Raw genomic sequence first — 24,757 nt, 5'->3', positions numbered from 1 at the left:
AAGCAAGGCATTCTCGGCGCAAGTCGAAAAAAAGGGGATGTTTTTTAACTCCTGGGCCAGTTAAGCGGCATTTATTCACTATACACACGTTATAAGGGTACGGTATAAATGCAGACGTGAATGTAAGACTCTCGCAGAGTACGAGAGAGAGAGAAAAAGCGTGAGTAAAGTATTGCGAGAAAGGAAACTATTGGAAAAACTCTTAAAGCTTGAGCTGCGTTCGCGATACGTCGCGGCAAGCTATTACATTATCGCCGCGAGTATTTTTCTTCGCTTAACAATACTTCTGGCCGCGATATAGAGCTCGGAAGCCGACTCTTGGTTTTCTTTTTTGTGTTTCACTGAGGAACAGTATTTTTTCGAAAATTATATGCAATCTAGACTAAGCGAGCTTTTTGTTTCGAAGCGAAACTTTTGGTTTTTCCCAGCGTTAACTTTGCCACGAGAGTGAGGGAGATAAAATTAAAAGTGCACATATTTAAATATATTGAGAGTATCAGGCTGGAAAAAAGCTACACGTCCTGTCGTGACGATATATTTATATACACGAGGCAACGCTTGTTTCATGTAAATAACGGCAGGTCATTTTGAATAATTTTAACGTTCATTTGATTTTACTGTAAAATATTCCGTGCATACATAACGTGCTTTGAATTTTCAGGCTATATTTAAAATAACGATGAACAGCTCATTTTGTTAAAATTGATATTTTTTTCCTCAGCTCACTACGATAGAAGATATAAATTATTCAAGTGTGTATGAAAAGTTAAAGTAAAAAAGTCATAAAAAAGCTCCGATGATTGTTCCAATTTACTGAAATACATCTGTCGCTCGTTCGCGTGCCTATCCATATACCCCATAAAAAAAGCATAAAAGTTCAAATATAAAACCTCCATCGGGAAATCTTTCCTCGATCTCACTTTTTATTCATTAATTACACCCATACGTGCACAGCTGCTAATAATTTTACGTTGTTGGGTTGTATCGTTGGACCGTATTAAATGTACCGCGATGTGTGTGTTGGCGATTCGTGATCGTAAGTGGCACGTCATCGCGAATACAACGCTAGCTTATCTGATTTGATGGAGGGCAGTAATTTTTTTTTTACGAACAAGAGTTCTTTTTTCTTGCAAATTAAGAAAATTTACAAGTCGACAGTGGTACGGAATTCGTTCGCCTCTCGGAGAGGCATTCCCAATTTTATGTTTCTTACTTTTTTTCTTTTATTTCTGTGACCTCGTAAAATTGCCGTCAGATTTATCACTGAAATGTATCTTAGATCGTGAATAGAAAAATATTTGATTTGAAAATAATAGTTGAAAGTAGTAAAAGTTTATTTTCATCTTTTCATGACTGTATAAAATACTATTATATGCAATATACGTATATCTATAAAAAAAGTTAAAATAAATAAATGCGAATATAAATATTACATAATGTATAAATGCGAACATAAATTTAAACTGCTTTGAAAAAGAAAAACAAATGAAAAGAGAGAGAAAGAGGCGAAGAAAATGTCGCGAAGCTTCAAGTCAAAGCCGCTATTGAAGAACAAACGAGTCGGAAGTAAAAAAAGTATTGTCAGAATGCAGAAATTGAAACGAGATCAAAAAAGGAAGAAAAGACACGTGTTGCGGAGCGAACAGACGCTTGTGCCAAAGTCGAATCTCGCCCTGTCGAACATTTTGTTGATTAAAGGTTGCCTTCAAGCAGATATATCTATATTCGTGAATGTATACGGCGAATTTTTTACGCGCTGTAGCAGCTGCTGCAGTCGAAGCTAATAAATCCATCGCGTTGCACACTGAGCAGAACCGAGAGAAATGGAATAGTTTTTGAAGTTAAATTTTTCCTGTTATTCGTTTGTTTGTTTGTTCGCTTTAAAACTCGGATCTACCTTTTATCAATATGTAAAAATGTAATTTCGCATTTTCGGATTCAGAGGCGCACAGGCAACGCTGTTTTCGTTGAATTAAAGAACATATTTATCTGGGGTGCATCAAGTATATATTATATAAGATTTGGTAAAAAGAAGAAATTCTACGGTTTTTAATTTCAATATTTGTTGGAATATTCATGAGGTAAGCTTCGTATAGCAAAGAATTATGAATAATCGAGCAGTTAGAAAGGAGGAGAAAAGTTTTACTGGATATGGTTAAATGACGTTTCAATTAGAAAACTTGGCATCGAACTCCAAAGAGGGAAAGGATACTCGTGATTCGTCGGTTAAATTCTAAATAGCAACATATAGCGAAACAAAATTCTTTACGATAAAGTACAATTTGCTCGTTGCGCTTGGAGAAAATAATTTAATAGCAACATTTAGGTACGCTAACAAGCGCGATATGTCTTTTGAAACACGTTTACACACACACACATACACACACCCAACCGCACGCAAAATAAAGGCGGACATAAAAGAAAGCACATATATATACTTTCTGCGCTACAACTCGACCTGATCTCATTATTTTCTTTGATCAAAACATTTAAGCTTTACTGCTAAAGAGAGAGAAAGAAAGGAAAAATGGCATTCACCCATGTGCGCCTCGCGAGCGTTATAAGCGCATCTGCATCGAGTCCATTGTTCGCATCAATTTCCATGAAGGGTACACAAAACACAAAGTGCTTCGAAAAGTAGGCTGAGCCGATTTTTTTTCTTCTATTGGCGCAGAGGCTATAGCGCACGACAAAAAATCCATTCGAAGTTTCATGTAAAAACAACGGGTATAAATTAATACACACACGTATTGCGTCAAACGTTCAAAAAGTGCAGAGGCGACCGAGCCGGGCCCGGCCCAACTACTTGTTGGTTCATCGGCTCTGCACACAGTGGGCTCGGAATGCTGCGTTGTTGTAAAATAGTTTCCCAACAGGCAGTTATCAGGCTTGTGCAACGATCGCGATTTAGGCTAGGTATATACTAATGAGCGGCAAATTCTTGAAATAGCAATCGGCATCGAGCTTAAATTAGATTCTCATAGCGGCTGGAGTCGCGAGACGAGGAGAGAAAAGGGTATGTCATGCATGCAGGAAGCGGCGCAGTGATAATGGGGCGAGTGCGCGCCGAGCCGAGGCGCCGTTAAGGCATCGACACGCAATAACGCGATCGTTTCCGCTAACACGTCGCTTTGGCAAGTAACCAAAAACGAAAAGAGCACACAATATTGTGTACGTGCGTGCCCGAGCCTATATAAGTATCCGTAATATACCGACTCGAGAGCAGCCGGAAATTTACCGGCACATACTGTCTTTATCAAAACTCATTCGGCATCCTGTATATAGAGCTGTACGATATCGCATAAGTATTATAAGCCACATGTTGATGAGAATGGAATTCGTGGCTGCTCACATTCGTACATCATATTTGATGCATATATAGTCAAAACGAGCTTGCCGCTGGCGCATCACTCTGTTTCTCGCGATCTGTCACGGATATGTATACGCGCGTACAATATAAGATGCACCACGAGCACTCGTACGGCTTGGCTTACTTCTCATTACTCGATGTTATATATCGTATAATAGTTCAACTCGTGTCTGCGCTTTGTACGAGGGATTATCATTTCGAGCTTACGCAGTAAGCTCCTTCTGATCCGCGCTGATACACGCCGCGCTGAGAAATATCCTGCCCGAGCCTCGTGTGGCAGAGCGCAACTAGTCGAGAGATCGTGTGAGAGCCTTTATAGAAAAACTTGACCTTTTATCGGGTGATTTTTAATTGATATCTGAACTACGCGCATTAATAGTGCTTTATTTGTTACTTTATTTTATTGTGAAATTCGCGTGTAACCGCATTCGATCGTGCATACGCTTCGAGCTTTGACAAGAACGAATTTGATCTTGAAAGGATTCATGTGTATGGGAAACAAACGTATGAAGCAAAGACGATCGCTACGTACACACACACATACGTATTACGAACCGTGTATTTGGAATATAGGTTTACAAAGAGACTCGTGAAAATCGCATGAGGGGATCGCTGCAGCACATGAAATAGAGAGAGAGAAGCGATCCAAAGCGCCACTTCAATCCTCTATGCATATAACTATAAGCCGCTGTGGAGTATATGTATTTATGGCTAGGGGTTACGAAGCGCGGAAGGGTTACCATTAAAGTAAAACGACGCGATGTGCGCGTTGTCGTTGGTACGTTGATGCCGCGTATATATAAGAACTCGAGTACGCACGCGGAGGTTTTATAAACACTCGTGCGGCTTACAGGTAGGTATAAGTTTTGATTTTCATGCTTACGCGTTCTTATGCCTTTATTAAAATCACCCTGTGCCGTCGCGAGTAATATACTACTAGCACGTGTAATTTTCATCGTTTCGACTTTGCGAGATAGCGACTGCATTTTTAATGCTGCTATACCAAGTTTTTTTTTTTAAATTAAAATTACATCTTCAAGTTGTATTTTCGAATTTGAATTTGAGTCCTGCTTTAGAAAGAAATTTCAACCTCGGCATATGATATAAAAGCATATTTATCAAGCACGATGTCTACAATTGTATAAAACTTTACATTGAAACTGAGATTATAACGTGAAAAATGTAAGTGGCATGTTGAAAACCAACTCACAAACGGAATATTTCTTGTGAAAACTTGAAATCCTTAATTACATCATTAAAATGTAAACAGACACAGAGTTGCATTAATTATAAAGCCTGAAACGTAGGTATCCGCGCAGGGTTTTTACCCGCTTAAAAGCTTCCCCAGTCGATTCCCTTCACTCGAAGAGTCATTTACATTCGCTCGAAGCGGCGAGTTTCATCAATGCTCATCTCGCCAATCGTGCATTACAGCTGCAAGTTCGTCGTAAAGAAAAAAATAAGAAAGCAACGCAAGCCAATGCTACGGCTCTCGCGTACGGAAGCTTTCTTTTTTCGTGTATAATAGCGAAAAAGAGATCGATGGTCCACATAGGTACGTGAGCTTTATAGAATCAAGCACACATGGCTTAAACAGATAACGAACCTGCAGAAGTAGTCGCAGTAGTAATTTTAGTAGTAGCAGCAGTAGTAGTAGTAATAGCGGTTGTAACAGTCAGCAGAAGAGCAATAAGAGATTTATAGCAAGTCGTCGGTGGCGACGACGACGAGCCGTGGGAGTCGGAAAGGACGGCGTCGAGCACGAGTAGAAGCAGTGGCATCCCCAGCCAAGGTCGGGTTAGTAGGGCGCTGCGCGCGCCTCGCGGGCTTCTGGCCCGCGCGTTTAATGCCCCGAGCCCCGGCATCAATGACACACCAGCAGCACTCACTCAGCACCACCACGCACGCACGATCGTGCCCCCACGGACACGCTCACACTCGCGCGCCCCAGCCCGTTCGCACTACCTCACGAGGCAGGAGCTTGCTTTTGCTCGATGATACTATTTATCACTCTGTGTATCGTATCAGCTCACTCGATATTAGGATGCACACGAGCTTTTTGTCCCGTATGTAGCACAACCGCACAGCTGAACTGATTAAACACAAATAATATATCCTCACACGTAAACAGGGGGTAGTAGTCGTAGTAGTAGTAGTAGTAACAGTAGTAGTAGCAGTAGTAGTAGCAGTTGGTGTGTAAAGCTCGCGGACTGCAAGCTCGTGTCAAAATTTTCTAGCGAGCGTCCGTGTCGTAGCTCTCGCTATAACTCGAGCGACGAGTACGCGTCCTGTGGCAGGAGCTTTTTATAATGACGAAAACGAGGATGACTGGGATGATTTACAATTTCCCGCAGCGAGAGATAATGAGCAATAACGTCGAGGGAGACACATGCCAGCGCACCAACACACGCCAGCCCGGAGCGAATCGTGTGTCCAATGTATATGTGCGAGTGCATATAAGAGCGCAGGCGCTATACCGTGCAGAACGGTAGTCCCGCGCGCGTTGCAGCTGCTGCTGCTGCCCGCTCGAAGCAGCCAGAGCGCAAAGCCAGCACCAGCGCACTCTCTCGCACACACGCTCGCACACACTCGCTGCACTGCACTCGCGCGCACGACACTATCCGACTCTGCCACTCGCCGACTGTGCACTGACTCGAGCTCGTGCTGTAGGTAGCCTCTATCTCGTGCACTCCGTACGCGCGTGCGAATCGTGTAGACTTGCGCACCAAAGCTCTCTCTCGCTCTCCCTCTTTCTATCTCATCTGGAGCTATGCACGTATTGGTACCTTTTTTGGCATGTGCGATTGGGTCTGTGTGTCTGTGTGTGTCTGTGCTTTCTCGAGCTCGCTGCAAGCTCGAGTTGGGCATGCGCACGGCATCGAGGGCCAGAGCGCTTATTATATACCTGTGCCGTATACAGGTATTCGACAAAATGCGTGCACGGACGTATACGTGTATTTTATACGAAGGTTGTTACAGCTGACGAGACCCAGCGACGTATATATAGATTCATGTATACATTGATCTAAAGTATATCTTATGTAAGCACATTCGCGTCACACATGCACAGTCTCGCATCGGCGTGCGCCTGTGCTTAGCGCAGCCACCTCGTGCTCTTCGAGTGGTATTTTTGAGAGCTTCCAACGAATCCTCCAATAACCCGGCCCTCGGGTCTTTGACCCTACATAATAATATCGTATATATCGATTATGAAGCTCGGCTTTAGAATTTCAAAGAACATTTACGACGACGACGGCCTTTTATACTACTACTTGTCGACTCACGCTCGAAGGATATGTATCGGCAAATGCGCATACGATTTCTCTTCATCCTCCTTTCTTTCATCGAAAAAAGGAGCTACCTCTTTCAGCAAATACCTAAGCAAAGTGACCTCGCAGATGGAACCTATTACTACATGCATTTTTCGAATACTTTTAAGTCTTTAATTCTACATAAATATGCAGATGTGCAATAATAATTCGATTACGAAACGCTATTTCTTGAGCTATAAGGCAATACTTTTACCTTTTATAAGCTCATTTTACTGAGGGTTTGAGGCCGTTTCGGAGCTACTGTAGTAAACGGTAAAACCGTAGTACCGTATACGTAGAGTAAAATCGTATACGTTAATTTACAAGCTGGTTAAACGAGGTATTTATAGGATAATGAGCATAATTGTTTGCGCTGTGCGCACGATATTAGCTGCGCTTGGACTAGCGTATAAACTGATGCACCTTCTTCACTGCTCTTCGTTTTCTAACGATCTAAATTGTTTCTCGCACTGGGCTGGTTTATGGCTTTTCTTGCTCTTTGATTTTACACTCGTGTGTGTTTATATGTGTGTGTGAGCATAAAGCGTCATGCAATTCAAAGTCTTACAGTCAAGCTGCGCCATTGGCCCGAGTACTGTATAATCTGCATAGTTTATGTAATATTCGTTCGTACCAGATGTAAATTTGATTGCCTCGATTTAATTGCCGACATAACTTTGACCGTTATGCCTACAAATGACAAAGGTATCTCTTAGTTACGATAGCAGAGTATTTTTCATCTACATCGCTCTCTCTCCCTCTTTCTTACATGCAATCGGTCGATTCATTATTGCACTAAAAATAAAAGGAAGAAATTTCTTTCGTTAAACAATTTTTAAACAATCAAAAGTTGAAATTCGTTACTTGTTCATGGCTTATTTTAATAGAGCGAAATTAACTTTCATTTGAATTCATCCTTTCTCATCTTACCGCAAACTTAAGCACTTGAAGACAACAGCTGTTTGCTAGATTTAAGTTACGCCTCACTAAAGCGTAAATAATTATGTTTGTTTTGAAACAAATTTCTCTCTGTTTATTTATATATACAGATTGATGGTATGAGGCGAGCAGCTTGTATTTTCATATCGTGTTAGATTTTCAAATTAATGAAATTGAATTGTTTGTTACAAAATGAATTGAAACTCATTAACACGGCATAAAGTAGAATCTTCCAAATTTTAGCATAACGTTATAAAAAATGTATCTCAAAGAAAAGAAAAGCCACTACTCGGATGAAGACGGATACATTTACCACGGTTATCTTTGACAAATCCTAAGCGGAATGTATAAAGCCTAAAGCAAAGAGTACAGAATAAAACACATTTGACAAAATACGACTCCATAACAGCGAATTTGTACATTTGTCGCGTAGAGTTACTCAAAAGAAGAAAAAAATAAGAGGAAAAACATCAAATCTCCCACATATGTATACGTATACGTAAAATATAACCAAGAGAGGCCGAGTATCTCGAGTTCCAACTTACATTGTATATAATCTCGTACTTGATCGTCACATAATGGCTAATGCTGTGTAATGCTCTCAAATTCCCGAAATCCACCTTACATTTTATCCACTTAAAGAGTTCGCTGTATTTTACACTCAAACGTGCATCGTCACGACATCGCAAAAAGCAAAGCTCGCGAGCTATGTGTGTGTGTGTGTCTTCTCTTGGTTCAAGGATTTTTTTTAAGTAGATGATTGCTTTACTTCTTTCGCATTCGGCATGAGCGAAAAGTTTGAAAGATGCCCGTTGTAACTGTGCACTGCTGAAAGACAGAAAACTAACTCTCTTGCTTGCTCTTTTAGCTTCTTTGGTTTAACTTGCTCTTTAGTATTTCGTGTACTGCTTGTTTTTTCTTCTATCAATGTGTCAAGGGGGTTGAAATGGAATTTTGGAGTATTTTGGCCCGATGTGAAAAAAACCCTGCCTGTAGTAAACTCGCAATTTTTTTTCAACGAGTTCTATTTTAGTTAAAAACAGTATTTTTTTGCTCAATATTTAAATTCGTAATTGAGATATTTTTACAAACTTTGCACATAACTCACGAAAAAAAAAATATTATTCATGCAATCTATGGATCAGATAAGTTGAATAAAAAAGTGTCTTCTTTATCCGAGCACGCCAACGATAAAAGGAAAGCTCGAGCCACAGATATTACAGCGAATTTTCTCGTACAACGTCACAGAGGAGCAGCAACCAAGAATCAGAGAAGAAAGAACGAGTAAGTTATAGACCCCTCGTGGCTGCTCACTGACAGTTGCAGCGGTAACATAGCGATGGCAGTGCTGATTTTTTTTCGCCTTCCTTTTCTTTCCTATTATGCTGCAGCTGCTCGTGCACATCCCATCTCTCGCCTTCTCTCACTTTGTTTACGTGTGCTTTTGTCGGCGCGATGCTGAGGGCGAAAAAGGACATTCTGCCCATCCACGAAAGCGCGTAAATTCGATGCTGTGCCCCATGCACCACGCTTACTCGCACACAGCCACGTAAGAAAACACAATTGAGGCTGGGAGGGGACCACGATGATACTCGCGCGCTTGCGCCACCTCTCTTTCTCTCAACTGACCTACTTTCTTCTTTTTTTTTTTTTTTTGTAATACTCGAAAAAAAGGTTAGCGACCTAATTGCCCTTCCACAGCTGACAGAATCAACAGTCTCGCATGTCGTAGGTTTGAACATTTTGCTCTCTTCGCTTTTTGGTTTAACACAAAAAATTGAATCTCATACATATAGAGCAAAGCTTTTAACGAGCTTTTAACCACGTAAATTAATTATCTGCATTTAAAGCGAAAGTTGCGATAGACGAGCTTTTGTGATAATTATGGCGACACTTTTATTCGAACATATGCAGTAAACTTTATCATTGGACTTGACCGTGCGTAAAGTTTTATCGTTTCATTTCTAAAAGTTATCAAGCTTTCAAAGTTTAACACTTAATCATCGTAAGTTTAAAAAAATTACGTTTGTCCAAGATGAAGCTTAAAGCGCGCGAGCTTGTGCTGAACTTTCCAAATTTTCTCTCCCATAATCATTAAAACTCTAATGAGAATTGATTTAGATGTTTTTACTACTTAGGGGCATTCATTCATTCATTCATTTCTTGAACTCGATTGAAAATTACAACTTACTTGCATATAAATATAAGCGCAAATTCATCATATGCTCTTCAAAACATTGACAGTAAATATTAAAAAAAAATGCAATAATTTCTATTTATGTTTTAAGTTCTTAATTTGTAATTTCCTTGCTACAGTTCTTTTGATGCTCATTTACAAGTACCGATAAAGCGTTGTTTTATAAATCTATTCGAATAAACTTAAAAAAAAAATAATTAAATTCTAATTTTTATGTCTCGATTATAATGTACCTCATCGAGGAAAAATTTGTTTTGAATAAAAATTATTTTGAATTCGTCGAAGAATAGGTGTGGATTTTTAAAAATTTCCGGAAAATAGCTGAATGCGATCCCAAAATAAGCGTTCATTGTCTATCATAGAATATATTAATTAAGAACATTCATTTTTCGATCGCCTTTGAATTTGAACGCGTGTCGAGAAAATGTCATCGAGGTAAGCGTGGAAACATCTCGATTATCCGTCAAGTGCGTTAATAATCAAGCAGCTTGCAACTGTGATTAGATAAGTTTGCAAATTTCTTTAGGCATTTGTGCGCTATTTCGGCGTAACGCAGGCGCTCTCTATCTATCTCCCTCTCTCTTCCCTATCCTCTACCTGATGTACAACTATTTACATTCGAAGCAAGTCTTCCATAGGACATCAACGTGATAACTCGGTACGTCACTAAAGTCAAAGCTCTGCGCAGAAGCTGTATAACGCGTAAGGCATAATTTGCCACACGCACATAATAAGCACGCGTAACTTTGGACGCTCGCTGGAATATTACGCGCTGCATACGCGTGTGCATCGTGCGTAAATTTCTCGCACGTACAGAGGCTCGCTTTAGATTGTAACGATAATTATAAGGACTCGACTCGTTTCGTGCCACAAATATCTTTTCTTTCGAACGGGACTCGAGAAAGCTCTACACTCCTACCTCTAGGCTCCTATGAACATAAAGCCCCCAAAGAAGCTTACAAGTGTACGTGTGTAAGCAAAGCGAACCTTTTCGTGTGCGTGGGAGGGAGTTGAAATACGTGTATAAATATATAGCGAGAGGGAAGCGGGAGGGAGGCAGCAAGGGTAATGAGAAGTTAGGTGAAGGAACTCGAGCTGCTGCGCGACCAGCCTAATTCATAAACGTGACTGGCTTACACGATATCCCGTATAGTAACATCTGTATATATGTATACCTTAGTTTTCCCAAACGTAAAAAAAAAGAGATAGAGACTAACCCCTTTTTTCTACTCCACTTAGATTGGCTTACAAGCTGAGTGAGAGAGAGAGAGAGAGAGAGTTTCTTTTCGAGGGTTAAAGGGGATTTGCTTTTCTGTGGGGAATCCTACGCGCCGTAATATATACAGAATGAAGAATAGCGCGCGATTACCCGGCTATGGGCAAAAAGAAAGAGAGCAAAAGCGGCAAATTTTTTCTTAAGCATCCTTATGGGATTCGTATAATTGTTACGACTGCCGCTGCACGTGCACGTGTGTTAACCATTTGAAATTAAATATCGCCACATATATACCTTCGTTCGTGCTAATTATCTTCGTAAAAACGTCTCTAGCAGAAATTTCCTGAAATGCTATCATCGTCGGCGAATTCGTGTTTCTCTATAGGTGAGTATTACAAGAAAATGTCAAGCTCGAGCTCGATACTTGTGTTCCAAATGAGATTGCGTATATAAACGTACCGCACAAGCGTGTATGTACGCGAAGTAAACTGCGATCGGTATTTTATTTACGCTAGTGGGTGAGCCGCATTCTGCTACAGTGAGAGCGAAGAAAATAATAATGAGTTGCTTGTTTTTGGACAAAGCCAAGTGTGGTGAGAACCGAACAAAAACAAACTTTTGAGGATGAAAAATAATGCAAGGAAGATAAAAAGAAGATATCCATAAAAATTGTTGTGTCGGGAAAGAAAGAGTTCGAGTCTTTTGTTTTTCTCAACGTGGACAATAGGAGAACTTAATGCGCTTCAACAATAGCCGGGCGCGCACGGGGCAACAAAATAATGACCTCTGTTTTGAACGAGTTACTGCACGAAACACGTTCGCGATCAAGGATAGCACGTGCAAGCCGAGCATCGATCCGAAAGCCGAGCTTTTCTTTCAACCATTGCCCGCGTCGAGCGATCCTCGGTACGATTAGAAAATTGTTCGTCGATCGGGATGGTTAACCACAGTCAATCGTGCAAGAAGGATATAAAGCCACAGATAAAAAGGGAGGGGGACGAGATACTAATATATATTGGAAAAAAACGCAATAAATACATTTGCGAGACACGTCGCTGAGATAATAATGCGACGCGCAAGCTGAAGAAATGTACATCGATGCGTGTACACGATACATATATTTATATCGCATACAGCTTGCGCTCGTGCGTACGCTTTCAAAGCACGTACCGCTTATACATACACTCTACATTATGCGTATTGTATGGGTACTGTAATATGCACGAGCGCCAAGTGCGAAATGCTACGTTTTATGTGAGCCAGATAACAAGTTGCATCTAGCACGCGTATACGTATCACGCATGGGTTCTCCTCTCTTTTTACATTTTATACGTCAAATAGTAGCAATCCATACCTATCCGTACATATCCTTTTCTTCCTCGCTTTGTTTTCGTCTTGTAACACTTGGATGCTGTAGTGGCCCAAGACGATTCGATTTCTTCGGCACATTTCAGCATAACCGTCTTTCTATTATACATACGCCCTCCACCAGTTAATAATAGTCTTGAGACTTGAGAGAACTATCACATTTTGCACTCGCGATCTCGAATTTTTGTCATTCACTGGTCGTTCGACGGTCGATGATTGTTTACGTCCGAAAGCGACAAAACCATGCGCTCAACTGAATTGGCGCTCGATCGTCAACCGTCATCAATCGTGCGAACGAATCACTGCCCCTTTTTTTCAAATGTCCGTTTGAATCGTTCATGAACGCGGGAACAGTATCGAACGTTATGGCGCCAACGATTGTCGTCGCGCACAAGCTTTGCATCGATCTTGCCATCGCGTAAAATTGATCCTATGATTGCGCCTATGCAAACTGCATCCAGACCATGACATCGGGAGATCCCGTATCGAGTGACGATGTGCGTGATGCGCTTCGGAGCCGCATCGCGGTGTAGGTAGCAGCAGCACCGTATCATGAGACCTACAACTGCGGTATCATGTTTATGTGTGCGTGTGCATGCACACATGTATTATTATAAGATAAAAAAACCAGGGAATACGGTATAAGCGATTCTTCTGTAAAAAGAAGAACAGAGAAGAAGAGAAAGAAAAAATTAAAGGAAAATTTCGCGCTGAACCGTGTGCTGAACAGCACTTATCGTATTGCTGTCTCATTCCGATCAGTTGCATTTCTTTTTTTTTAATAAAAAACTAAAAATCCAGGAAAAAAAAACAAAGAAAAATAAACCAAAGTTTTAAACGTACTCATCAAAAACGTTCTAAAATTTTGTGTGCTTGTGTACAGTTGTGCGGTGTGCAAATTCGAACGACCAACCATAACCTCGGTTTCGTCGGAAGAATTGCGTGCAGTATTCGCAACACAGGCACATTTCGTTGCAGTGCATACCTACTACATATCTACTACACTACACACACGTTCCGGGCTAAGAGCCGCCAAGAACACATATATATGAATATATATATATTAGTGCACACAGTTGCTGCTACTGCTGCCGCTAGTCTTCGTGCGCAAACCAGCATTCGTTCCGGCATCGTCATAAAGTCCAAGTGTTTTCCGACGACCGAGAGTGCTTTATCGATTTCAAATACAAGAGCCGAGTGTTACTGTGGCGGCTCTGCAAGAAAGACGTTCGTATTGCAGCGGCTCTCGAGTACTTTTTTACTTCCTTCCTATTTTTTTGTAACCGAGCTCAACTGTGCGCGAGTGTTGTTTCTCCGCGTGCTGGACATTGCTTGCAGCACACACACACACACACCTAAGATTCGTAATAATTTGTTTTAATTTGTGCAGCGACTTGTGTGCGATCCCTCGTGCTCATCAGCAAAGCCGCTCATTCGAAGCTTTTTTACACTTTTACATATAATATATGCACGTATAGTGTCGCGGCGTAGCGCACGTACTCACACAGAGCTACCCGCCAGCATCTTATAGGTTAGGCGAGCGCGCGTTAGACAGTGCGTGCTGTAGTGGTGCGTGCACCCAACCATCGTATTATAAACGAGAGTCGGCTTCGTTCGACACTTGAAAAAGGAAGCCTGCGGAATTGAGTTTTGATTATTCCTTGTTTATCTACGTCTCCTTTCAAATCATAATGGGTGCATACTTATCAGAGCCCATCATCGACAAGGAATCGACCGACGAATCATCCGGCAATCTCGTCTGCGGGGCCAGCTCCATGCAAGGCTGGCGTATACACCAGGAAGTAAGTCATCGTATTTTTGTTGCATCTATTTCCATCCAAAATTAAATCCATAGCCGTTATTTTTTCGTTTCGGGTTCTGTTCATCGTTCTCGCGTCTTCCTACACTCTAACTTTACTCATTTACTGTGTAACTTTTGATCCTTAAACCCTGATAATAATTCAAAATAACTTACTTTCCTTCTATTAGGATGCTCACAATTGTTGCCTCGACTTTGATGAAGATACAGCCTTGTTCGCTGTTTACGATGGCCACGGAGGACATGAAGTTGCAGTATACTCCGCGAAAAATTTACCACAGTATATAAAGCAAACAGAAGCATACAAGAAAGGAGACATGAAACAAGCCTTGATTGATGCCTTTCTTGGTTTTGATGCCACGCTTGCAACTCCAGAAATCGTCCAAACTTTGGTAGAAATATCCCGCAAAAAGCCCAATGAATCAAAAGATCAAGTTGACTCAGGTAAAAATCTAATTTTCTACACTTTATTTACTTAAATTATAATATTTATAAATAAAAGTACATTAAACAATTTGTTTTAGATGAAGAAAATGTCAATAGTCTTCGACAAGAGGCTGATATGCCTTTAGAAGCAGTTATGGCCAAGTATCAAAAGAAAGCTTTAACTGAGAACAAATTTGATGGCATGAAAAAGATGACACTTGATCAACTGTATGACGTCATGAAGTGGGATAAAAAGCAGCTAAATGAGTTGAAATCTGTCCTTGAACCCAATTCAGAAGATAATGATGGTGCTGGCTGCTCTTCTTCATCATCGGCTTGGAATACTAATGAAGAAGACGTTAGTAGTTCTAGCCAAAAATGTGAATCTTCATCATCGTCTGATCCATCAACATCAACATCTTCTGTACCACCAACTTCCACTTCACCTGCACCTCAAACTTCAACATCATCTACACCTTCAACATCAACTCCATCAGCTCCTTCAACATCTAACTGTAAAATAGAAGCAGCTGGCAGTAGTGAAGCTGATCAAATCTTAGATTCTACAACAAGTAATGGAGATGTTTCTCGTGCACCACAAGTGGGTTCCTCTGCAGATTCTCAGCCTTCAAAATCATCAGATATGCCAGATAGCTCAGCTGATGTAAATGATAAGGTCTCGCCAAGTCAAGTTTCAAATTCTACAAATTGGAAAAATGAAAATGAAATGAATGGGGAAACTCCATCTAATAGTGGTGAAATTGCTGATAGCAGCAAAAGTGGTCCTAGTGACAATGAGTGTAGTAGCTCCTGTACTCCTTTAGAAAATGGTGAAGCTGAACAGCAAGGAAAAATAAGTAGTAGCGGTCGAAAAAAAATTCAATCTAAAGATCTTTACAATAACTTCTTAGCAGAAGCAGAAAATTCTGAAGATGATGATGATATTGACGATGACGAAGATAAGGCTAGGTATAAGAAAGCCTTTAAATATCTTTTGGGGTAATTAAATATACTTTTGCAAAGTAAAAGTATAAGTAAAAATTGAAATTATCGTTACAATTATATTGTTTTTTTTTTTTTAGTGGTGAAGACGGCAGTGACGTGGATGATGATGAGGAGGAAGATGATGAAGATGATGATGAAGACGACGATGACGACGATGATGATGAAGATGATGAGGAAGATGAAGATGATGAAGATGATGAAGATGATGAAGATGAAGAACATCTTATTGAAACCGAAGATGTAAATAAAAAAAATAACATTTATGAGTTAATTTTTTAAAACATTTATTCAATTAATTTCAATTTTTGTAGCCTGGTTTTGATAGTGGATGCACAGCAGTAGTAGCTGTTTTAAAAGGTGATGAGCTGTACGTTGCTAATGCTGGAGATTCTAGATGTGTGCTCTGCAGAGAAGGCCAAGCAGTAGAATTGAGTTTTGATCATAAACCTGAAGATGCACCTGAAATGGAACGAATAAAAAAAGCAGGTGGTAATGTTACAGCTGATGGTCGAGTTAATGGTGGACTTAATCTATCAAGAGCTCTTGGAGATCATTCTTATAAGAAAAATGTTGGTTTGCCAGCACAAGAACAAATGATTTCAGCTCTACCAGATATTCAGACTATAACAATAGATAGGAAAAAAGATGAATTTTTAGTATTAGCTTGTGATGGTATTTGGAATTTCATGTCAAGTCAAAACGTCGTGAGTTTTATCAAGTCCAGATTAGATCGGGGATACAAGCAAATGTCGAAAATTTGTGAAGAGGTATGTTTAAAAATTATAATCCTTGAAATTATTTGTACTTTTCTCAGTTATTTTAAAAATGAAATATTTTTCAGCTCTTTGATCATTGTTTGGCTCCAAGTACGTTAGGTGATGGTACAGGATGTGACAATATGACAGCAATAATTGTTCAATTTAAAAAAGCTGAAAGTGATGAAGGTGAAGCTAAAGCCGTTGAAGTCACATCTGTTTCAAAGAAGAGGCCCGCTTCGCCGAACGCATCAACGGAAAATGGAGCTGATTGCAGTACTGATGACAATGGCAGAGACGATAAACGTTTTAAGTCAGAAAGTTGCTGAGAATCGATCAAATCAGTTGTAACATAAAGCGTTGATTATGAATTTGTCTGTGTACAAGTTCATAAATTATGGTACGTTATAAAATCGTGTATAAAAGAATAAATCATCGAAGAATGATTATTTACTAGACTTGAAAATAATGATAACAAAGATTAGTTCTTTCTATAATTCAATAATTATCAATTTACCATTGGTAACAGCACGCTTTAGAAATGATAAAAAACAAGTTGAAATTTCCTTTACAATTGGCCAAGATGTGATTAGTAATTTCTTTTTTCGAGTAGATTTTACTTCGTATCTATTCCCAATTTTTAGATAGTATTTGTTATTTTAAGAATTTTAGATTTTAAAGTAAACATAATAAAATACCTTAATAGTTTCTAACTATGATGAATTTCAACTTACCAGATAAATCTTATTGTCATGAATTTAATTTCGTGTTAATTTCGATTAATTTGGTTAATCAATAACTTTATCCTTTTCTAGGCACTTCGATCTTATGTGACAATGATAATTTTTACAGTGAGTCAGTACAAATGAATATTTGATGATTTTATTTGTTGCATCACCAAATATTACATTATTCAATTTTATGTCCACTTGTTTTTTATTTCAACTCTTTTTGAGTAAATTGAAAATAATGAGCCTTGACAAGCAAACAATTATTAATATTTTGCTCAAAAAGGTCTGTGTATGTATATATTTATGAAAATAGTAATAGAATTTGTACTTGTGACCTAGGACAAGACCATTTTCATTTTCATAAAATTCAATAGAATATTTAATATATTAAATTAAAACTCATATTATTTTAATAAACAGACTGCTATCATGATTGTGATTCAAGTTAATATAATCTATAATAATCATGAGAATCAACGATTGTTAACAAAAAAAAAATAGTTGTATGGTATAAATTTTCTTAATTTATAAGAAAATTATATACATTTGTTATTGAGTATATAAACTGAAGCTTGATATTTTATTATTATGTAATAATTAAAATAGCGTAAACCTTTTAGCGTTTATTTGAAAAAAAATATAGCTATGTATTTCAGTTTCCAACAGCAGATAGAATCAACAATTTTTAATTAAGTTTTAAATTTTTTAGATATAATTTGGATAATGTGCATGTATAGACTGATATATATGTATATTGATTTATACAAATATATATATACACACAAGATATATATTTTCATCTAACAATAAATTTTATTTTGAATAACTATTTGCTTTGTAAATAACTGTGAAAAAATATGCTCTTGCACCTCGTAAAAGTTTATTAAAATGAACTGCTAAGTACATAGTTATGGGTACCATTGGTATGTTATTTTGTTAAGATGAAATGATATTTAAAGCAAAACTCTCATCACATTCTCGGTCATGATTATTCATCCAAAAAATTGACACAAATAAGTTATATAGATTAAAAAAAACTACAACTAAATAAGTCCTGTAGAAAGTAAAATATGCGTAGTGATAAGTTGTAACGGAAGAATCGAGCATTCTTGAAATTTGCATTTTTCTATGTATACAGGAAATAAAAGAACACACTATCTATAATTGTAAAAACGTGCCTTCCTTCTTCAAGAATTACTTATTGAACTTTTTGTGTTCTTGTCAAGGAACGCCTGCCTATTACATTGAAAAACAATTGTATACCTACATTCACTCGAAAATATAAGAACGAAAGAGAAAATTCAACAATCTGGTCAAGCTTTAATTTTTTACTGCCTATTATAATTATCACATCACTGTTTACACGTATTGAATAAGTGATTCAATTCGACGTCAAGTGCTCTATGGTCTCGAGCTGCTCCATTTCGATTTTCTTCAATGACTCGTACTGCACGCGCAATCTCTCCAGTTCCATAGACTTTTCCACGACCAAAGCCTGAAACACTCGGAAATCGTTGAGCGGCCGATTTGATGCAAGTATAAAGTTTGATTTCGTATCGCAATGTAAATGTACCTCGAGCTGTTGCTTCTCAGCCTCGTGCTCCTTTGTGACGGTGTAGAGCAAGTTTTTGATACCGATCGATCGCATCCTCTCACGCTCGACCTCGTCCGCGAGATTGCTCATGATTTTGATAAACTCCTCGGCAGCTTTGTGAAAGTCGCCGATCTCTGGACACCAGAGGTGAACAGTGAAAATCATAAAAGAGGCAAACAAACGAAATGCCGAGAAACAAACAAACGAAAAATGTACTTACTCGTTACGAAGCTCTGGCACTCCTCGCGAAGCTTGTCAGTCTGCGAAGCAACCTCGGGCTCGAGGAGTCGCACTTTCGCCAAATCGTCGATGTGCAGGCCGTATTTCTTCAACGAGTCCGTCATAACTCGTCTTCTCAGTTCTTGTGCATATGAGTCGTGTAAAAAAACGTATCTTTAAATAATTTGCTCTAAAGAATCGAGTACTGCACGCATTCACCTGAATGTACCTGGTTACCTAGTTACGAGTACAGTGTCAACAAAGTGATCTGCGCGCACACGTGGAAATTTCACACCCAACGCTAAAATATGAAATTTGAATTTCTTTCGATTGCATCTTGTATCTCGTCAAATTCTACTGTATCTTAAGCATATATAGAGTGTAGTTCGAGGAGCTGAGAGTTGCATACCAAAGCGTAACATCCTCGACATTATGCCGCGTGAATTCCAATGCGATCCATAAGACACAGTGTAGTGGTATAAGCCTAATGTATGCTGTGCTTAGCAGCTGCTGTTTACCGTTAAACGTCATAGATAACGGAGATTACGAACAGAATGACGGGAAATCGACAACGGATTCGTCAATTATCGATTGTATTTATTGTGACTTGAGCCTTGCATTTTATATATAAATGTATTTTTTTTATAAACAATGGACTCTCAAAAATCGTATTAGTCAATATTAGTTTTTAGATGCGTTGCCTAACAATACTATGTTTTGTACGATCTTTTGGAAAATTTTTACACAGTGTGTAATCGATCAATTGCAGTAATATTGAAATAAAAATATTAATAGTTGCAGGGTTGAAAATAATTTTAAAATGTAGGATTTTTAGTTAATAAAATGTATTTTATCGTATTCTGTACAATTATTAATACCGATTTTGTATCGATATCAATATTTCAATAGCGTATTTTTTCTAATTTATTTTAATAGAAAAACAGAAAAGTCCCACAGTACGTGTAATTAGCGGCCAAGGCTAAGTACACTATTTTTCATACTCAGTGGCCCGAAAATCGTTCTTCCCACTTTGCGCAGCGACAGAGAAGTAGTCACTTTCAGGCCACTGGTATGAAAAATGTTTTGAATGAAGCAATTCTCCATCATAAGAAATTAACATTAGTCGATTCAATATGAACTATATTAACAGTAAAATAAAGTATAAAATATAAACTACACAGTTTGACGTTCACGCTCTGCAGGTTCATTTTCGTATTCATACTCGATCTCAACTCTAGGACGAGATGATGTGCCTTTACGTTTCTTGGTAACCTTAGGCTTTTTGGGTTGTTTACTTGTAGATGCCACTGCATCCTAACAAAAAATAATTTCATAAATCAGTTATTGCTATTTACTAACGGAATAAAATTTTATCAAGATAATTGAATTTAAACGAACCTCGATGTCACTAACATCTGATTCAAAACTATCTGAAAGTTCGACTTGTTCTTTTTCACCAGAATTGCTTTCTGCATCCTAAAAACAAAAAATTCATTTCCATTTTTATTATTACCTGACAACAGTTTTTAAAAGTCAATATAACTAATAAAAAAGTACATACCGATTCCATTTCATATTCCAATTCATCGCCATCACTGTCGCTATCATCATCATCATCATCATCATCACTGTCTGCTGCAACAAATTCGCTGACTCGTTTCTTTTTTCTTGAATCTGCTTGCATTTCTCTTTCAATTTCCATATCAATTTCTTGTTCCTATCAATGGAAAATTTAGGTATATTAATTTTTTTTCGTGATCAATTTTAAGAGCTTTGATTATTTTAGAAATTAACAAAAATTAACATACCTCTTCTTCTTCATAGTCACTTTCAACTTCACTGTCTCCTTCAACTTGAACAGCAGAAACTGCCTTATCAAATACTCTTTGCGGGAAATTGTAAATGTCGTCATACTAAAAATTAAAAAAATATTTTTGAGTATATGAAAAACTAAAATTGAGTGTTACATTCTGAATCTTATAAATATTTACCACTCCTTTCTTGAGTCGTTCCATGAGTTGTTTTTCAATATTTGTATCAAGCTTAGCAGCAATCAAAGCTTTCTCTTCTCTTCTTCTTTCACGTCTTTCTATTTTCCTTTGTAAAGGCACAATCTTCTTTTGTCTTCTGAGTTTCAATTTTCTCATACGAGTAAGAGTTTGTGTAATGGTAATAAACCTTTGTTTGCATTTTGCTTTTATGAAACTGCTCCAATACAATAAGTTCTCATTGATTTGATGTATGGCTTTATCAAAATTACGGGACAATTTAACCTTTTCCCATTGATCTTTTGGGTTGTGTACTCTAAAAAAATGAATTATCTCATTGAATTTTTGATAATAATAATATAAAAAATAAGTTAAAAGACTATCAATCACTTGTTTTTTGATGCTGAAATAAAATCACAAAAAATATTTACCTTTCAGCTGTCCTCATGTACAGATATACGATACCCTTTTCTTCTCGTACAGTAGCATACTGACTGTTTGCCAAGGGGCATGTTGATCTGTTACACAGACCAGTGAGATTGTACTCATTTTTACAAAATTTTTGAGTTTTTGTGCTGCAAAATTATATTAACATTAGAAATACTTGCAAAATTACTATGTGATCTTTGCGCACATGTCGCCGTAGCTTGTGCATAACCAAGTAGTATGGGGTACTTACTTTACTTTGAAGGAACAAAAAGTTTTATTTATAATACTCCAGACAACCTAAAATTAAATTCACATTAATGTATTTATAATGAAAAGTCAAACCCTAAGCAACAATAAGTGTCAATTGAACTCACGTCGTCGTGTTGCATTTTGCTAATTTAATAATATTCGCTGTTGAACTACACTCGAATCTAACGTAGCACGTGGACTAACCGGCGGTAAGGCGGTGGCGTTGTCTGATATTTGACGAGCATATACAGCTAGCGCCGCTCACGTTACGTTACTCAGTTACCCGCTCAGTTTAATTATCCCTAGACTCCCGCAAATGTTTGTCATTCAAAGTTAATTAATTGTTTATTGATTCCTCTGCAATGCACCCTTGAAGTAATGATGTTAATAAATCCGCTTGATTACTAAAAATATAATCTAGAAATTAAAGATGCACATGACTAGCAATTTTTTTCCTGACTCGAAATTGTAAAATTTTTTTCAGTTCTTCAAGAAATTTCAGTGCAACATGAATATCTATAGATTCATGATAATATTAATCGTTATATATTAACACATCATTTCAATAACAGTTAAAATTTGAAGATAATCGTTAGATTCAGATCCTCGATTTACGAGCACCATCTGTAATTTGTATCCATGAGTTACGCACGAGTCATGTTTAGATTGTACCCTCATAATATCTAATTCATTCATCAGTGTTTAGCTTACGAATGTCGTACGAACAACATAGTGTTGCTCTTTCGGTAATTACGAAAAATGAATAATTCAGAAGATATCACGTTCCACGATTTGTTTAAACTCGAAGATTCGTCTAATTATGCAGGGTAACGAGAAGAAAATGTAAATTTAGTTTTTTAAGCCCTTAAATGACGGATGTTTACTTTCAACATCACAGATTTCCATCGGTCAAAGAAGCTAATTTGGCCGACAGTTTCGTATCGAACGTCTGCCATGGCTTGAACGCGACCATCGATTCCGAGATAGACGCCGGGGAGCCCGAAGATCTGCGAGATTGCTCCTTTTGGCTAGGTGAAGATGCGCTAAACAACACTACATCGGCAGAGTTTCTCAAGTGTCATCGAAAACTCAAATTCCAAGACTCGCATGACTTCGAATCGATCGACGTGGATAAACAAATCGACAAGTAAACAATCGCTACTTTACTATTCATAATTTTACCATTATAGAAAAATTTATGGATATAGATTCGATACTGCAACTCGTGCAACGGACACAAAATTTTACCTCACCGACTTCTCACACCTACAGAATATATAATACTCACTTGCGTTAATTTTTTTTTAATTTAACAAATTTGCATATTTAAGAGAGCAAAATTAGTGGATTTATTATAATTTGAAAATTTTTTAGAGCTCTAAATCTGTCGGGAAGCAGTGATGATTCTAACGACCAATGTCCCTCGAAAAAAGACGAAAATTCGCTCAATTCCGATCGTCGGTCTTCCGTCATTTTTGTCAAGGAGTTTCGTAAACCTCCCGAATGGTGGATTACTTCAGAAAATGAAGAACCCGACCGTATTTCTATAACTGAAAGAATGGAAAAAGGTGAAGGGAACGTTTTATTCAAAATTATTCTAATGAACCTTAATTATGAAAAAACATACTGAAGCAGCGAAAAACAAGCTCTCGGAAGCCGATGTATTCGATGAGTCTGGCCAGCCTCGCGTCGAGGTATTGAGAGATCACTTGCTTCTCGAGGGTAGAATTGATAAGTCAGCCGCCCTCCGTATTATCTATGAAGGTACCGAAGCACTGAAAAGAGAAAGTAATTTGATCGAAGTTGACAAGCCCGTAACAGGTATACCAAATCATAGATAAAAACATTTTCAATCGCCGACACTAAAATACTTCGTTGTGATCCAGTTTGTGGAGATATCCGAGGTCAATACTACGACCTTATGACGGTATTTAAAATCGGTGGTGCGCCACGCCGCACGAAGTACTTATTTCTTGGGAACTACGTTGGCAAAGGTCGCTTTGGTATCGAGGTAACAATTTTTTTCAACAATTAACAGGCTCGCATTTGATAACAAAAATAATGTAAATCATAAGGTATCGTTTTTTTGTCTAGTGCATTTTCTACCTTTGGTCGCTCAAAATTCGCTATCCGAACACCTTTTTTCTATTGCGAGGGAATCACGAGTCTCGTTATCATGCGGAAAATTGTACTTTCAAAAACGAGTGTAAGTAGCGTCATTGTTTCCCCAGTTTTGATACCTTATTTGAAAAAAAAACATGAAAAATAAATTTATAAAACACAATTCGTAGGTGAAGTAAAATACGATCTTGAAGTTTACGAAGCATGCCTGACGGCCTTCAATGCCCTTCCATTGGCAGCCCTCGTAAACAAGCAATTTTTCTGCATTCACGGAGGCTTAACGCCAGAAATCTTGCACCTCGAGGATATTATCAAGGTATTGATAAGAAATTTCGAATTTAATGCTAAAGATGCGCAACGATTCTTTGCGTTTCATAGTTTATGTTTTACACACAGATCAATCGATTCACGGAACCTTCGTTGATCAGCCTTCTCTCCGGTTTACTCGGATCGAATCCTTGCGAGCATTACGGCACAGAGAAAAAGTCACTGTTTTATAACACGACGAGCAATTCGTTCAGTTTCAGGTAAAATCATTCGTTTCCTTCGCTCGCGAGAATAGGAATTATGTATTACAAGCACCGTTGATTTTCGTACAGCTACAAAGCGGTCTGCGATTTTCTCGCGCGTCACGATTTACTCTCGATGATCCGAGCTCACGAGGTACAAGGAGATGGCTTCGAATTGTATCGCATGACCGAGCGAGGTTTTCCGTCCATGATCACGATATTCAGCGCGCCGAATTATCAAGACGTGTGCAGAAATACCGTTAGTTGGACATTTTCTCGAAATAATCCTCGGAAACGAAAACGAAAGAATCGGAAAAAAGTTTTGACTCGATTTTTCTGTTTTTCAGGCAGCTGTTATAATTTTTCAAGATCATCTGCGTATCAGTCAATTCGATTCGGTACCTCATCCACCTGGGCCAGATGACATAGTGTCCCGGCACGCGTCGCCGCGGCTCTGCGATTGCGACTTGAGCTACCGTGATATACTTGAATGAAAATACGCCTTGCTTTC

At 38.3% G+C, this 24,757-nt stretch overlaps 5 protein-coding genes across 6 annotated transcripts in view; 2 read left to right on the top strand and 3 right to left on the bottom strand.

Moving 5' to 3' along the window:
- The window catches only part of LOC106655720 (heparan sulfate glucosamine 3-O-sulfotransferase 1), a 50,642-nt gene extending 38,151 nt beyond the window's left edge, over window positions 1-12,491 (bottom strand). Inside the window, exon 1 of the mRNA XM_023461418.1 lies at window positions 12,388-12,491. The gene's annotated coding sequence lies outside the window, so the exon portion shown is untranslated. The remainder of the gene's footprint in view (window positions 1-12,387) is intronic.
- An 805-nt stretch (window positions 12,492-13,296) lies between these two features.
- LOC106655776 (probable protein phosphatase CG10417) lies at window positions 13,297-17,346 on the top strand. Its single transcript, XM_014376332.2, has 6 exons — window positions 13,297-14,203; window positions 14,391-14,664; window positions 14,745-15,645; window positions 15,729-15,891; window positions 15,963-16,418; window positions 16,493-17,346. Exons 1-6 carry the CDS (start codon window positions 14,093-14,095, stop codon window positions 16,733-16,735), a joined length of 2,148 nt encoding a protein of 715 aa, XP_014231818.1. The 5' UTR covers window positions 13,297-14,092; the 3' UTR covers window positions 16,736-17,346.
- Window positions 17,347-18,000: 654 nt separating this feature from the next.
- LOC106655777 (intraflagellar transport protein 20 homolog) lies at window positions 18,001-19,189 on the bottom strand. Its single transcript, XM_014376333.2, has 3 exons — window positions 18,952-19,189; window positions 18,711-18,865; window positions 18,001-18,632 (listed from the first exon to the last, which is right to left on the bottom strand). Exons 1-3 carry the CDS (start codon window positions 19,073-19,075, stop codon window positions 18,519-18,521), a joined length of 393 nt encoding a protein of 130 aa, XP_014231819.1. The 5' UTR covers window positions 19,076-19,189; the 3' UTR covers window positions 18,001-18,518.
- A 603-nt stretch (window positions 19,190-19,792) lies between these two features.
- LOC106655708 (protein MAK16 homolog A) lies at window positions 19,793-21,846 on the bottom strand. The gene is made up of 8 exons (XM_014376228.2): window positions 21,742-21,846; window positions 21,618-21,664; window positions 21,370-21,513; window positions 20,942-21,254; window positions 20,759-20,863; window positions 20,512-20,667; window positions 20,349-20,426; window positions 19,793-20,264 (listed from the first exon to the last, which is right to left on the bottom strand). The coding sequence occupies exons 1-8, from the start codon at window positions 21,754-21,756 to the stop codon at window positions 20,124-20,126; spliced, it is 999 nt and encodes a 332-aa protein (XP_014231714.1). The 5' UTR covers window positions 21,757-21,846; the 3' UTR covers window positions 19,793-20,123.
- Window positions 21,847-22,306: 460 nt separating this feature from the next.
- Window positions 22,307-24,742, top strand: LOC106655750 (serine/threonine-protein phosphatase 2B catalytic subunit alpha isoform-like). Of its 2 annotated transcripts, none has more exons than XM_023461437.1 (10): window positions 22,307-22,443; window positions 22,515-22,763; window positions 22,991-23,184; window positions 23,252-23,437; window positions 23,503-23,627; window positions 23,711-23,822; window positions 23,908-24,053; window positions 24,134-24,264; window positions 24,337-24,505; window positions 24,594-24,742. In XM_023461437.1, the coding sequence occupies exons 1-10, from the start codon at window positions 22,376-22,378 to the stop codon at window positions 24,738-24,740; spliced, it is 1,527 nt and encodes a 508-aa protein (XP_023317205.1). In that variant the 5' UTR covers window positions 22,307-22,375; the 3' UTR covers window positions 24,741-24,742. The 2 variants fall into 2 exon arrangements, with proteins under 2 accessions (XP_023317205.1, XP_014231783.1); XM_014376297.2 differs by having other exon boundaries at window positions 23,249-23,437.
- Window positions 24,743-24,757: the final 15 nt, after the last annotated feature.

This window comes from Trichogramma pretiosum, unplaced genomic scaffold, assembly GCF_000599845.2.
Source record: "Trichogramma pretiosum strain Unisexual culture from Peru unplaced genomic scaffold, Tpre_2.0 scaffold125, whole genome shotgun sequence".
Taxonomy (NCBI): Eukaryota; Metazoa; Arthropoda; class Insecta; order Hymenoptera; family Trichogrammatidae; genus Trichogramma; species Trichogramma pretiosum.
Note: the sequence above shows the minus strand (reverse complement) of the source record. Positions and strands in the feature narration are given on the sequence as shown.